The sequence below is a fragment of the Ptychodera flava genome, chromosome 2 (assembly GCF_041260155.1).
Source record: "Ptychodera flava strain L36383 chromosome 2, AS_Pfla_20210202, whole genome shotgun sequence".
NCBI lineage: Eukaryota > Metazoa > Hemichordata > Enteropneusta > Ptychoderidae > Ptychodera > Ptychodera flava.
The window spans coordinates 2,852,008-2,868,293 of NC_091929.1; the positions used below are offsets into that span (position 1 = coordinate 2,852,008).

Below are 16,286 nucleotides of genomic sequence, written 5' to 3' on the forward strand. Positions count from 1 at the left end.
GGGTCTGTTTGTACCGTGGTCCATTGGAATTCCGGGTTTGACCTACTTGTGTTGATATTTTTCATCAGGTAATTGTAGTTCAGTATCCTGGGATCATTTCTTCATATCAATTAATCAGTACTACTCATCATTACGACAAGAAATGCCTGGATTACATGACACACACATTTACCGCCATGGTTCATCACGAGGAATCACATCTCAAGAAATGGAAGGACTGCTGGTTGTGTTGAGACTTACACAACAAATTGCAAAACAGGTATGAAGTAAATTTACTGTTTTATCACCCATACATGATGCACTCACAATCAGCTGTTGTGTGAATGTTAACAATGGTGTTACATGTGGTATCAGAAAACATTTGCTAATACAAAGAAAATGTGATTGACTATCCAAAGTAAAAAGAAGATCTGAGACATGTTTGATAGTATTCTGGTATATTGCCCTTTATTCACAAAGGACCTGTGGCATATTAGACAAGCTGTCGGCAAATTTTGCAATGCACACGACCCAAGCCTAATTTGTTCAAGTTACTACAGAAATCATCAGAGCTCATCTTCAAGATGGCTGAGATGTCTTAAAATGTACTTGACATTGCTAAAAGTTTTAATTCATGAAGTGCAACAATTAAAGTTACTCCATAAAAATTTAAAACACGCCTTGCAACCATTGTCAATTGACTGTGCACTCCTACACTCACAAAAGGTTTCAGATCAAGTACGCATTTGAAAAGTACCAACTTAATCATATTGAACCCACAATTGATATACAGTGCATGTTAACCCTACTGTGGAGGCTGTTTCATGGTAACTGCAAGTCTAAGCCCAGCGTGAAGTCACCAACAGTGGTAACAATATCAAATAAACTTTCAGCAATTTCAGGCAATTTGAGGCAGAAGTTCTCCTTGTATAGTTAGGCTTTACCAACATATTTTGTTCTTTGTAGTTTGAAATTGTAACTTTGAATTGTGACCTTCTTTGTATATTTCCAGGATGACACTGCTAGAATCACTTTGTGTGAGAATCAAACATGGCTGCCGATACAACTATTGTTTGGGTTTTTAGGATGCAGTATACCACCAGTGTTGAAAGGAGAAATACTACGCACACTGTCTGCTTTTGGGAAGTCCCCTGAGATTGCTGCTACATTGTGGCAGTCTTTAGAGGCATCACAGGTATGTAGAGTACGCCCTCTACAGGCCATCTCAGGTGCAAGTTGCAAGCTAGAAAAGATAAAAAGGGGTTGAAAGCATGATGTGATTAGCATATAGGGATAATGTGACAAAGTGATCATTGGTAATTTGACAGGTAATGTTCAAAGTTCTGCTGTCTCTGATAATTGTCTTCTCTGAAGAGAAACCACCTGGGTACCAGTTCTGAAATATGGATGTCATGAAATTAATCAGTAATTTATGTGTTTTGATTTCCCGCTTTACAGCTTCTGCCAACAGTACAAACGTCTAAGGCCAGTGGTATCCAGATTGAACTTGAAGAAGTTGAAGCCAGAAGTGAAGAATTTCCTATGGTTCTTGGATTTCTAGATTTCATAGACACACTGACAGATATTCCTGTGCCAGTTTCCCTGGGTGTTGGTTTCCGAGCTCCAGGATTTGATCCATACCTAGAGTTTTTGAGAGATATGGTTTTCCTGAAATTCAACACCAGAGCATATCGGAACCCATCGGAGAAGGTAAGTGTATTGTAGTAAAGAGAGAGAGAGGAGAGAGAGAGAGAGAGAGAGAGAGAGAGAGAGCCTGCCTTAATATGCCTTTAATATTTGTGTGCAATATGTGTGTCACTAATCATAAAACATTTTTGTTGAGTTTTGTTTTTCTTCAAGTAACTGCTAGGAGTACCAAAATTCAAAATGAGAAAGTATGCTTCCTACAAAATCAAAACAAACTTTCATGTTGACTTGCAGTGGCAAGTTTCTGCTGCAGTTTTGGAAATTTTGTACAAGATGTTAAGAGACTACACACCACAGAGTGAAGATTTCATTGAACAACAAGTTGAAATGCAAGGTGGTGGTATGGTAGCGGCTAATAAACCACCTGGATATAACCTGTTAGTACATCTGCTGAATGACAGTCCAATGTTAAAACTGGTAGGTCTGATAATGATTTCTACATTTTGTATCAAAATTGTAGACAAAGATGTATCATTTTGTATGTATTAATGTAACAACTACTTCTTTGTCAAAATACCTCATATGACCAGGTGTCAAAAGTTTATAAATCTCTTGAAAAAAGTATACAAAATATAAGAATTTTTTTTTTAACAAAGTGTGTGACATGCATTCACAAGCTGTTTGTCCTAGGAATTGTATTTAAAGATAAGCAACTGTCTTTGATGTGTTCAGTGTGATAGGAATCATTTTAGTTCATTCCATGTGTCCTGTACTGTCATCAAAGATTTTGTCTTGCTGTTGTCCTAGAATTTTGATTCAACTTAATGCTTAATTTTCAGTTCGCAAAAATGTACTAATGGAGTTTCTTCAATATCTGATAGTATTTTATGAGTAACATAATATTTTCTTTTCCAGATATTGAATATTGTGCTTGAAGCCACTGGTTTGTTGGATCAGTATTCGGAATTCCCGGGAAAAGACAGTTTACAAAGAACGGCATTACTCTGCTTGAAAATGATAGAGTGTACCCTGGAAAAAGAGACAGTATTCCTGGATTTTTTAAGGGAATACAGCTCCAGTGTCATGGTTACTTCCATGGATAAGCTATTGATGGGAATAAGTCCAAAGACAGGAAAAGCTGATCACCTGGTGAATGTGACCAAGTGAGTAGTCCTAGAGTTTAAACATATTTCCATTTGTGAAACCATCTCAAACCAAGAATGTTGAAAGACCCACTGTGTAGCAAGCCAACACAGTATCTATACATGTAAAAGAATTCAGAATTCACTTGTCAACAATAACAATGCAGTCTACACATGTACAGGCTGAGTTGGCAATCTGGTGTTTTCAATAGGGTTCAGAATACTGTGTATCTCAACAGGCTTTAAGGAAAAGAACAAGAAACTGTAGTTGACATTAAAAACAAAAATAGCAAACAAAATCATCAAATGTTACAGCTACTAGCATTTTAATCAGCAAGATCAGATACCTGTATATAATTCTTTTCCTGCTGTACATTGATACAGTGTTAGAACATGACAATACAGTGTGTACACCATGCTTTGCCTGTATATACTTGTATCTTGGTGTACATAGACTGCCAGACCTATGTGCACAGTATGTATATTGACATTAACCCTTTCACCACAATGGTTTGGCCCAACACCAGAGGTCGCGGTAAAATATTTTGTTGTGCGGATTTTTTACGCGTTCAATGAAAAAAATGCGTCAAAATCATTTGACTGTGCGTCAAAAGCGTGTTTACTTCAATTAACAGAACAATGTAGCCACAAGAACGTAACTAAACATTACCGGATACAACTTGAATCATTTTCCAGTCAACGATGAGCATCCCATTACATGTACACATCAATTTTGTAACAATGTGATCAAAAGAACGATGATCAAACTCAACGATAAATGTTCAATAATAAACGCCCCAAAATACAACACTGGGGTCAGACACCATTACAAAGTCATGGATTTGATGTCAGAAAAACGGTGGGTAATCAAAATCTTTCTGTTTTTTTTAATTCTTTTATGGATCGATCAAGTTGCTCTGTAAAAATTCCGATTGTGTCACTGGCATTGAACCAGAGTGAACACACCAGCACTATGGCTGAACACATGCAAAAACTACAGTTTACAGTTTCCGGACAATCGTCTCTCAAACGTTATTGTCATGTTGTTGTTATATAATTATTTCTTTCTGTTCTTTGCATTAAACGCTGTGACGGCACGATCTATATCAAAGTCAGGTAGCTCGGGCCCGTGTATCGAAATCAGCATCAAAGTGTCAACGTGTTTGTCCGTTAGTCGACTGCGCCGGGCTGTCTTGATTCTGTTCTGTGTACTAAAACCTCGCTCACATGGCACGCTGGACATCGGCAAAACTAATGCCAAAGTTGCCAAAACCTTGAACTCTGGAAAAATGTCCGCGTAATCTTCAATGAGGCACCACAAGCTTCTTCAAATGTACGAACGCCGTGACCCGCCAGGGAACGTTTTACCGTCACGAACTGTTCACGTAAATCATCCCCGTTTACAATAGGTGGGACCTCCACGTTGTCATCGTTGCGTCTTGGCGTACCATAGAAATCAGCCAGCACTTCCATTTCAGCCATAGCGTAATCATTCAGGTTTTCAGCGGGGTATTTATGTACATTTAGAACCCTGTCTAAACAGCTGAGTATGTGAAGATCTTGGTCGGGAAATCGCTCATGGAGACTTGCTATTAGATGATCAATGAACCCACGGCGAACCCCGTTATAGGCATTGACATTGACATCTGACGCATACGTGAGGCGGTGCCCTCTGAAGTGACGATCGGTCTGTCGAAACTCCCGTTCAAATTGCTGCTCTTTCACACCAGACATACCATTACGTCGCAACTCAGCTAGACTGGCAATCGTAGCACTGACCATGGGTTTCACCACCGACAAATTCACGTTCTCGCGTTGAAACACTAAATTCAGTCGTTCCATTACAGGAAGTACGTCGGACAAAGTATTGGTTAAAGCTACAAAGAGAACTGCTTTATCTGTCGTAGAATTCCATCGGCAGTTGGGTTATTGCGCGCGTCTTCGTCTAACTCCATTATCAATGCTGGCCAGTTACATTCGATGGCTTTTACTGCCCTTGACAGTGACAACCACGTACGGAGCAAGGTTGTTTTAGACTTAAAAAGTCTGCGTTATCCAAGGCCCTGTTCAGTTCCCGTAGACGCTCATATCGGGAGGCCGAATATTCAAAGTAGTTGTAGATGGAGTTGACAGTACGCCTGTAGTTAGCTACTGGTTCAATCCCCTTGGTTGCGTCTGAAGATGCCAATGCGACTCTGTGTGCAGCGCAATGGATTTGCGTCAAAAACGGGTTCACCCGCTGCATACGAACACCAACGCCATTGTGCCGTCCAGTCATAACAGATGCTCCGTCAGAGCCAAGGCCGATGATGACCTTGGCAGTATCGATATTCATTTTCTCAAGCTGAGAAAATATCGCGGCTGTCACAGTCTCTGCATTGCCAGCGGTGATTGTGATGTTTCCTGCAAATATATTCTTTGGTTTGCCATTTTTGATGATTCTTAGAAACATGATCAGTTTCTTGTCAATGGTGATGTTCACTGTCTCATTGACTATTACAGATATTAGAGGACTGGCTTCAATTTCCTCATACAGATCTTCATTGATAACTTGGGCGATTGCCTGCTGCATTTCTTCTATGCTGCTATGATGTTTGTAGGTCGGGACATCGCAAAGGGCTTTACATTCATTTTGTTGATTAAGTTCGATCAGCGAGGAAAAAAACGGAGTCTGGCATTTCATTTTTTGCCATGGTATACACGATACGCATCATTGCAGTGTGAGAGTCCACTTTCTTGGCAGAGTTTTCCGATAAGACGCTCTGCATGCGTGATTTCAGAGGTTTGTTTTTGACAGCAGTTCTGTGTTCTTCCGTATCTCGGTGACGCTTCAAAGCCGATATCTGGAGATCGCCGCATCCGTAAAGACTGGTGAATGTGTTTTTCATTCCACCACTGTGACATACTGTACAAAACATTCTGTCGACTTCGCGACCGCCTAATGACAACCTTTGCTTTTCCAACCACTGAAACTCATTATTCCATTCAGGGCGGTATTTTCTTACTGTTACGATCTTGGCTCTTTTCTTTGGGGAGTCGTTTGTTGTCAAACCCTCTCGACTTTCGGCAAGCTTATCTACGGCCGTTTCATCAGCAGTGGCACTGGCAGTATCTGGGCCTGTAAACTCATTATTTTCGACTGACCTTGTTATTTCACTCCCACCTGCTGCAGTAGCTAGCGTATCACTATTTGCATTCGTTCCAGTGGCGGTGTTGAGTGAAGTGATAAGACAGTAAACTTGGTTGTATTTTTTTCGGCATCGTGCAATTACCGTCTCAACAAACATCGAAAATATTATGAGGCAATTTGTGTACGGTTAACGGAAATTTTGAAATGTTGCAATCTTTATTTCTTATCGAATCGTTCTTCGTAAAATTGATACATTTTGACTCAGCTGAGAAGACAAGCACGCTGAGCCCTCATGATTGATTTATACACCCTTCCAACGCGCGCGGTGCACTGATATGCTAATTTGTGAAAGAAAGAAAGCAACAAGCTCGACTAGCGACTGTGCACTGTTTTTTAGGTCGCTGCTCTGTTGCGTGAGCTGACGACACAGGTTGTGGAAGCACTGAACGATATTTCCTACGCGTCATCATTACGCACGACATTTCATTTTTGCGTAAAAAAAATAATTTTTGCGTCAAATACGCATGTTTTTTGCGTAAACGCGACCTCTGAACACCCATTGTTATCAGTGGTGATTGTGGACCTGTTTACAGGAAATTGGGGGTGAACAGGTTACAGCATATATCCTTGTCTTTCCATCATCATGACTGCTTTGACTGGCAAATTTTCCTGTCTAGTAGCTGCTGACAATTACAGTGGATTTGATTGAGTGTCCGGTTTGCCTTGTAAAGCTCGACGAGTCTACATGTTGCTTGTCATTAGAAAAGTAAACATTTACAACAAAGTGAGTCTTCGTCTTTGCTTGGTGTTAGATTACAGTGCGCGGCAAACGTTTCCCATACACTGTCTCGTCGCGATCACTGCAGTCGTTTCAGCATGTCACTCACAACAAGCATAAACTGCACTACATGCACATCACCAGTTTTCTTTTAGGTGTTTACTTTAAAATTGGGAACTTTATGAAGAAACAAGTAAATTCTATTTAAAAAAAAAAACTTTTCTTCTCCTCTCGATGTCAGCAATCACGACAACAGTTCCTTCAGCATGCAGTCTGTAGTATTGCCAGTGCAGTCTACTCTATCAACAAGTTTGACACGATACAACACTGAATGTTGTCAACGAGAAATGCTAAACACTCCTGCATGAAACTTTAATCCCGCTTTCTCTTTTGTCTCAGCTAAATGAAACTTTCTCAATTGACACTTCTCTGAGCTACAAAATAGACTTGAAGAAAAATGTTGATTTTGCACATGCAAGTGCAATTCAATCAACACAGTACCTTTTGTGCCATTGAATAACACACCCAGTGTTTCTGAAATAATTCACTGTATTTTGGCACTTAATTTTTCGGACGGCATCATGCTCGGCAACGGGTTAGCATGGAGGGTACGGTGATATCTCTCTGCCTTCAAAATATTCTTCACCGTGCTGAAGAGTATAATAACACGCCCAGAGTCAGTCCGGTTGATGTTGAGGACTTTCCCCTAGATATAGATCCGACACTCGAAAAATATGCCAGTGAGTTTTGTCTGAATTGTATTTCCCAAATCAAAGTACACAAATAGCTGAAAGAATACTTTGATGATGTGCTATAGCTATAGTGCGGTGTCAAGCTTGTTGTGCATGAGTGGCATGCTGAAACGACTGTCATGATTGTAGACGAGACAGTGTATGGGAAACGTTCGCCGCGCGCGCTGTATAATCTAACATCAAAGACTCAATTTGTTGCAAATGTTTACTTTTCTAATGATAAGCAACATGTAGACTTGTCGAGCTCTGCAAGGCAAAACGGACACTCGATCAAATTCCACTGTAAATAAATGACAACATAAAGTCTGTGAACCAAACACAAATGCAAGATTGTATGTTATATCACACCAGTATATTGATGGCGCAACTACAGCGATCTGATTGGTCAAGACGCAAAAAGAACCGTGGTATATTGGCGATACACAATGGCTGGAATATGCGCGAGCTCTCAGCTTGAGCAAAAGTCCGTTTTTGACGTTCCACAGCAGAATTTCAATATACTGGTATGATATAATAGCAATAAATCACACCCAGCAATGGTATACCATGAGATTTTGACCAGTTCACTCCATATATGCACTCGCTATCGCCGTGCATATATGTTGTGAACTGGTCAAAAACTCATGGTATACCATTGCTGGGTGTGCTTTATTGCTTAAATACTACATGCAGCACAGTGTATCTTTCAGTTTGATTTGTGTGTACTTCAGTACTGTTACAGTCATTGTTATTTACTTACTATTTCTTGGAGCTCATCTCAAATATATAAAAACTGAATGCATGCCTTGATGTGAGGCAAACAGTGTGAAGAAACAACTTTATTTATCATTAAGAAAGCATTGTTTAATTCTTATAATAGTACCTTTAACAGAATTTCAAAATTCAGTAACATGAATCTTTTTAAAATTCATCTTTCATGAGAGCTTGGTATTACTAGTAATATGAAAAAATTGTATTTGCTGATACGGTGTCTGGTATACACACATTGTATCCATGGAAACTACTCTGTGTTATCTAACACAAACAACAGAAAGTATACGGTGTCTGGTATACACACATTGTATCCATGGAAACTACTTTGTGTTATCTAACACAAACAACAGAAAGTATACGGTGTCTGGTATACACACATTGTATCCATGGAAACTACTCTGTGTTATCTAACACAAACAACAGAAAGTATATGGTGTCTGGTTTACACACATTGTATCCATGGAAACTACTCTGTGTTATCTAACATAAACAACAGAAAGTATACCATGTCTGGTATACACACATTGTATCCATGGAAACTACTCTGTGTTATCTAACACAAACAACAGAAAGTATACGGTGTCTGGTATACACACATTGTATCCATGGAAACTACTCTGTGTTATCTAACACAAATACAGAAAGTATATGGTGTCTGGTATACACACATTGTATCCATGGAAACTACTCTGTGTTATCTAACGCAAACAACAGAAAGTATATGGTGTCTGGTATACACACATTGTATCCATGGAAACTACTCTGTGTTATCTAACACAAACAACAGAAAGAATACGGTGTCTGGTATACACACATTGTATCCATGGAAACTACTCTGTGTTATCTAACACAAACAACAGAAAGTATACGGTGTCTGGTATACACACATTGTATCCATGGAAACTACTCTGTGTTATCTAACACAAACAACAGAAAGTATACGGTGTCTGGTATACACACATTGTATCCATGGAAAACTACTCTGTGTTATCTAACACAAATAACAGAAAGTATACTGTGTCTGGTATACACACATTGTATCCATGGAAACTACTCTGTGTTATCTAACACAAACAACAGAAAGTATACGGTGTCTGGTATACACACATTGTATCCATGGAAACTACTCTGTGTTATCTAACACAAACAACAGAAAGTATACGGTGTCTGGTATACACACATTGTATCCATGGAAACTACTCTGTGTTATCTAACACAAACAACAGAAAGTATACGGTGTCTGGTATACACACATTGTATCCATGGAAACTACTCTGTGTTATCTAACACAAACAACAGAAAGTATACGGTGTCTGGTATACACACATTGTATCCATGGAAACTACTCTGTGTTATCTAACACAAACAACAGAAAAGTATCGGTGTCTGGTATACACACATTGTATCCATGGAAACTACTCTGTGTTATCTAACACAAACAACAGAAAGTATACGGTGTCTGGTATACACACATTGTATCCATGGAAACTACTCTGTGTTATCTAACACAAACAACAGAAAGTATACGGTGTCTGGTATACACACATTGTATCCATGGAAACTACTCTGTGTTATCTAACACAAACAACAGAAAGTATACGGTGTCTGGTATACACACATTGTATCCATGAAAACTACTCTGTGTTATCTAACACTAACAACAGAAAGTATACGGTGTCTGGTATACACACATTGTATCCATGGAAACTACTCTGTGTTATCTAACACAAATAACAGAAAGTATACGGTGTGTGGTATACACACATTGTATCCATGGAAACTACTCTGTGTTATCTAACACTAACAACAGAAAGTATACGGTGTCTGGTATACACATATTGTATCCATGGAAACTACTCTGTGTTATCTAACACAAATAACAGAAAGTATACTGTGTCTGGTATACACACATCGTATCCATGGAAACTACTCTGTGTTATCTAACACAAATAACAGAAAGTATACGGTGTCTGGTATACACACATTGTATCCATGGAAACTACTCTGTGTTATCTAACACAAACAACAGAAAGTATACGGTGTCTGGTATACACACATTGTATCCATGGAAACTACTCTGTGTTATCTAACACAAACAACAGAAAGTCTCAAAACAGAGATTAGGTAATTAGGCTGGCAAGGATACACTGAGTTTATAGCTTGACACTCTGTGTTGCAAGTGAATCAAATTTCAAATGATCATCACCATAGACACAAATGAGATGACATCACTTTTATGAAACTTTCAGCTGTTTATGTGAGATGAAAATGAACAACATGGGTTCAATGCACACAATGTGTGTATACCAGAAAAAGTGGAATTTGCTGTATTGACACAATCATCATTAGAATAATACATTTTGTCCATCACAGGTATGTGACCTACAACTCTTTCAACTCAGAGCTTGCTCTTTCTGCTGTCAAGATATTGTTCTGGGTTACTCAATCCTCCCTAGTTCAGTCAGAATTAGTCCGCATGTTAACAGCCAATCAGGTAAGCTCCCACAGTCACATAGTATTGATATCCTGGTTCTGTTTGTTTACATTTTCAATCTCATGTGGTTTGTTTGGAAAACTACCCAATACATGAGGTATTTTAACTGTGTTACTTTTTAGAAAATTTTCTATGTTGTCCCGATACATTTCAGGGAAAGACACTAAGGGTTGTCCGATTGCCCGGGGCAAGTGAAAGTCGCGTTCGGGCAAGTGAACCTCCGATGCCACTTGCCCGACGGGACAAGTGAAAAATAATACCTAGAAATCAAATTCACAAGAGCGATTTTCCGGTGAGGGAACACGGACTTAAACAACAAAAAAATTTCATGTTATGTCATTGTGAACATTTCCATAAGATTTTTCATAAAATTGCATGAAGAGTTGATGAAAAGAATCATGTAATCGCTTTCAATAAAATGCATTTCAAACAATACCACCGGTTAAATACCGTATGCTGATTTTGCATATGAAAAAGCTGTTCAGCTGGTGTAGCGTACATGTACGTTCACCAAAGTTCATTGCATTGACTGTGAGGTTACGGTGTCTCACAATATGTTGATACGGTAAAAAAAAAGAAACACACAGCGGTTTTTGTGCTTTGTATGAACGTTTATAATGATGTAAAAATAAGTGAAAAATTACCACAAAAAAGGGAGTTTTACTAAAACGTACTCTTCAATGTTAAGTGACAGTGAGTGGCATCGTGGCAAGACCGCATTGCAATGAAAGTCATGAGTAAGCTTTGGTGTCAACGGGTCCAGCCTTTGAATTTTCAATGAACACTGACTTAATTTTCAGGTCAATAAGCTAAAAGTTACTTGTCCGTGGCGACCAACCTCTCTGTTTGTGAATTTTCCATTCTAAAATGACTGTCAAGAAGCAATTGGAGCGAGTTTGACATCGAGAAATTCATCTTTCAAGACACATAGAAAACCACCGACGCCTTAGGTTGTTGGTTTAAATTCTATTTAGTCTGCGCATGAGCATTAAAATGACCACCTAGGTTATTAGAAAAACATAGGATACTGGCATAGTGCAATGGTAATCCAAACTTCATAGGGCTTGTGTATGATGTCAGCGCAGTAAAACATGACAAAGAAGTACATGATTTTCAGAAGCTTCAAAACATTCCTTTATAGCTACAGATTTTTTTCTTTCTGTATATATAAGTTAAAACTTTTAACTGCAAAAATACTTTGAAGGTACAATTAAAATGGCTGTTATTATTTGTACATTAAGACCTGAGAAAGTAAACATACAAACATATGAACTGTTAGAATTTTTTCTATGAATATGAAAGCCCCACTAGCTGTAAATCTTGAAATTTGTTGACCTAAAAAGGCTTCCTATTTTTTCTGGTTTTCTTTAAATTCTACCCATTTACAGGATGTTGTCTTTTGCAGCTTTACAAAACATTCTTTAGTGAAAATTGCAAGTAATTTACATTTTAACCATTATTTGATTTCCCACCATACTACAAAGAAAACAAAACATTTTTGTCCCAGTTGAAAACATTCAACACTATGCATTACATTGGACTACTCTGTTGTTTCCGTGAATATTCAAATGCATATATGCACGGTGTACACTGTTTTTGCTATATTTGCATTGGGTGCCATTTTACGTTTGGGCACACATTATTTTTCTTGTTCAAAATTGCACATGCAGTCTCACTGGGCAGTTAACAGTACTTGTATTTTAACCCCTCAAAGAGCACATTCCCAAAATTTTGTTTTAGTTCAGAAGTAAAATCACATAAAGAATGCTATATGATACTACTAGTGGGGCTTTGATAATTAATTTAATATAAATGAGCCATCCAGCATTCTTAGAAGTGTGAGGAGAACCCTATGAGAATGTCTGACATTTTCTCATGATAACATGATAATTTTCAAAATAAAGTGTGTGAAATGAAAAACCAATGTTTTAGCTTTTTTCAAACAGGTAAATTATACTGGGCAAGTGGTTTTCCAATTCGGGCAAGTGAACCGAACCCCCCACTTGCCCGAAGGGCAAGTGGATAAAAAAATAAGTGTCTTTCCCTGCATTTAGTTTGAATAAAGCCTGTTTTCTTGCAAGATTCAGTCACATATATGCTCTGTCATCTCTCACCCTAGCCACTTCTGGAGACGCAGTGCTTAATATCAGGTCTCCAAAAAAATAACCAATCATATTGTATGGTTGAGTTGATTAACAAAATATATAGCCGGTTGTGTGGGTTGTAGGCAATACTTCATTTCTTGGAGTTCACTGCTGTACCCTACGTACGTGTACCTTCAGTCGAACTTAGGGATGGATGGAGTTTGCGGACTACTCATATCAATCCACAACTTAACTTTCAAGTCCACCTCTATAATTGTCAGCTATAGGTATTAAACCATTTTTATCTTTATCTGAATATTTTTTCCCAGGTTGGACTGTTTTTTAATGTCATTTTTATTGAGAATTCCATGTTTGGGTCTGGCATGATGCATAATATTGTACTTGTCTTTTTTACAGAATGTGTACCAGGATATTTTACATGGATTTGTGGAATGTTTGGAAATTGAGGATATTGAAGAATTTGACAGAATCCTAGAACAACAAGAACCAGGTGAGAATATGTCATTATCAATCTATATTAGGTGAAAGCTGGAATTCAAATGGACCACGGTACAAATAAAACCATGTACAAATGCACACAAGAATATGTGTCTTCCAATTGGTTTTGTACACATGTGGGTTTATTTGTACCATCATCACATGATCTCTTGGGTGTACTTGGTCTGTACAACACATCACGTCCTTTTTATTCTGTAGTAGAACCATTAGCAGTCCATGTTCACATAGAATACAAATTACTTAATCAATGATACCTAAAGGTTGTCGTATAGTATGGACACTTTTTGCACTTTGTCATGGATGTTTTAATGTTGTTTGATTCAGACCTTCTAGCTGGTCACATTCTGTAATAGTGAATATTTTAGTGTGAAGTTATACATACCAGAGTTTACACTGTAATAAATCTATTTCATGTTATTGTCATCAGTGTTTTAATGCAAGTGAGTGAAACTTTTGCAGATGACGAAGTAGTAAGTGGAGGAGAGATACGCAATGCAACCAGACAACACATCGTCAGGGTTCTCTTATTCTCACTGGATCAACCAGCACCAAACCTGGCTCACTTGTTGCTAGGATACGAAGTGAGAAAACCAGTGACAGCTACTAACATACAGGAACCTGGTAAGTGTCATGATTGCTAGAGACAGTCAGAAAATTGAGTGTGGATCAGGAACCTGGTATGTGTCATGATTGCTAGAGACAATCAGAAAATTGAGTGTGGATCAGGAACCTGGTGTGTGTCATGATTGCAAGAGGACAATCAGAAAATTGAGTGTGGATCAGGAACCTGGTATGTGTCATGATTGCTTGAGACAATCAGAAAATTGAATGTGGATCAGGAACCTGGTATGTGTCATGATTGCGAGAGACAGTCAGAAAATTGAGTGTGGATCAGGAACCTGGTGTGTGTCATGATTGCAAGAGGACAATCAGAAAATTGAGTGTGGATCAGGAACCTGGTATGTGTCATGATTGCTTGAGTCAGTTAGAGGATTCAATGTGGATCAGATTGATTAATTTTGGTCATGGTAAGGCCCTAGTGTAGGCAATGATTTCTTCCTCCAGCTGTTATATAGTGAGCTGTCTGTGAGTATCAAATGAAATAAGAATACAGCTTAAAAGTCAGAAAGTTTGTTCCTACAATGGACCTAAGTGTGTAATCAAAGATTTTTCTGTAATAACATGAACTGTATACCATAGTGTATGTTTTAGGGCAAGACTTGTAGTAATTATGCCTAAAGCACATCTTTGATTCTTTCCACAGGTGTTCTTGGATCTCCCAAGACTTGTCTTCATACAATTCTCTCACTACTTGGTAAAGGTGTGGACAGCCGATCTGGACCAACATGTATTTATGAAATGCCAAGGTTTTCAGAGTTAGCATATCAGTTGATTTATGCTCTGTGTGCCAACAAAGACACTAGTAGTCCAACTATGAGATATCTCAGGGCTACTCATGATTTCTTCTATGAACATTTACAACACTTACCATTCAGACACACAGGTGAGTTTTCTGTGTGTTTCCCCAGCCATTTAATCCTTTGAGTGCTGTAACTTTTCTCTCCAAAATTTTAGTGCAACATTTTACAACATTTTATGATTTTTTTAAAAAATATTTTGAATTTTTAGACCAAATGGACGTCACTTTTCATTAGCTAGTTTTTGATCAAAATTCTGGAAAAAAATCTGAAAAAAATTAAGTGCCAGGTTATATTTTATAATGGTGAAAAAAAGTTGACTTTGGCACTGTGAGGGTTAAGAAGTGATTCAATCTCTGTTTTGTGTTCAGCATATCTGTGTGATTTGAAAGTATTGACCAAGTTGAAGAATTCACTCCATTTCTTCACTGTACACTGGCTTTACCACAGCTCATACAATGATGTGAATGAAACTGGGTACTGAGGTTGAATGGTGGGAGGGATTGTATGGTACATGTTAGGTAGATGTTATTCCTATATCTTCAAAGTGTATGCTATTATAGTCTGATTAAGATTGCTTTTATGCATGCATTTTACCCCATACATGTATACTAACACACACATACAGTAATCTGCCTGGGCAACATACTCCTATGGTTCTACATGGTTGAGCAGTTTCTTTGTGTAACTTTATTATTGGCCTGCTTGCTTCAAAATTTTGCAAATTGGCTAATACTTCATGTCTTGTTATTTTTGTTTGTTTGCTTTTGGGGATGGGTGACTTTGGAATTGATTGAAATGTAATGAATGCCTGTAGCATAACCCATCATCATATTCTGTATATTCAAGCTGATTCTAAGGAGGTTATGCTTAGCAACCAGCAGTCATGGTTACTGAAGAGTGTTGCCTTGGAGATCAAGATAACAGCTGCCAATAGACAGAGGTCTCACACACAGAGGTTACTCAGATTGTTACTTGAAGATGTACAGACGTCTTATAAAGATCCAGGTAAGATGGTGATGATACTGTGAAAGACACGCTGACTATCTTAGTGTTTATTTATTACTTGATGCATGAAGATCATTTGCAAATACAACTGTACTTTTCAAAACAACTGGAAAATGTTTAAATTATGAGATTTGGTGTAAAAGTAAAGTATGATTTCTTATATGTAGCGGAAGTAATATTACAAAAGTACTTGCATAGAATGATCTGGCTGCAAAGCTAGAGTAGGCTTCGGCAAGTGACCTCTCATTAGAGTTAAGTTGTAAGTTCACATGTAAAGCAAAAATAACATTTACGTACATTCCAGAAATGAATGCTGTATTGCTCCTGTCAAGTAGGTTACTAACTTCAACTTAATTTATTTTGAAATATCTTTATTCATCCAATTGATATTCTAGGAATGGTCTCATAATTGAGCAACCTGATGTTTTCTGCTTGATTTGTGCTAAGTTTTTCTGCACATTTATTTGGCACCACCTGTAAATTTTCAATGACTTCTAAAATCTATTTATGTTAAGTACAAGTGCTAGAAGACAAAACAAACACAGAATATGAAGGACTATTTCTGCAATTGCTCAAGTTGTG

At 38.1% G+C, this 16,286-nt stretch overlaps 1 protein-coding gene across 1 annotated transcript in view; it reads left to right on the plus strand.

Annotated features, from left to right (window-relative positions):
* The window catches only part of LOC139151414 (nuclear pore complex protein Nup205-like), a 63,849-nt gene that overhangs the window by 27,653 nt on the left and 19,910 nt on the right, over positions 1-16,286 (plus strand). Inside the window, exons 12-21 of the mRNA XM_070724204.1 lie at positions 69-259; positions 992-1,174; positions 1,438-1,689; positions 1,921-2,103; positions 2,542-2,789; positions 10,555-10,675; positions 13,177-13,270; positions 13,738-13,899; positions 14,543-14,782; positions 15,546-15,704. Coding sequence (XP_070580305.1) covers positions 69-259; positions 992-1,174; positions 1,438-1,689; positions 1,921-2,103; positions 2,542-2,789; positions 10,555-10,675; positions 13,177-13,270; positions 13,738-13,899; positions 14,543-14,782; positions 15,546-15,704 — 1,833 coding nt within the window. The remainder of the gene's footprint in view (positions 1-68; positions 260-991; positions 1,175-1,437; positions 1,690-1,920; positions 2,104-2,541; positions 2,790-10,554; positions 10,676-13,176; positions 13,271-13,737; positions 13,900-14,542; positions 14,783-15,545; positions 15,705-16,286) is intronic.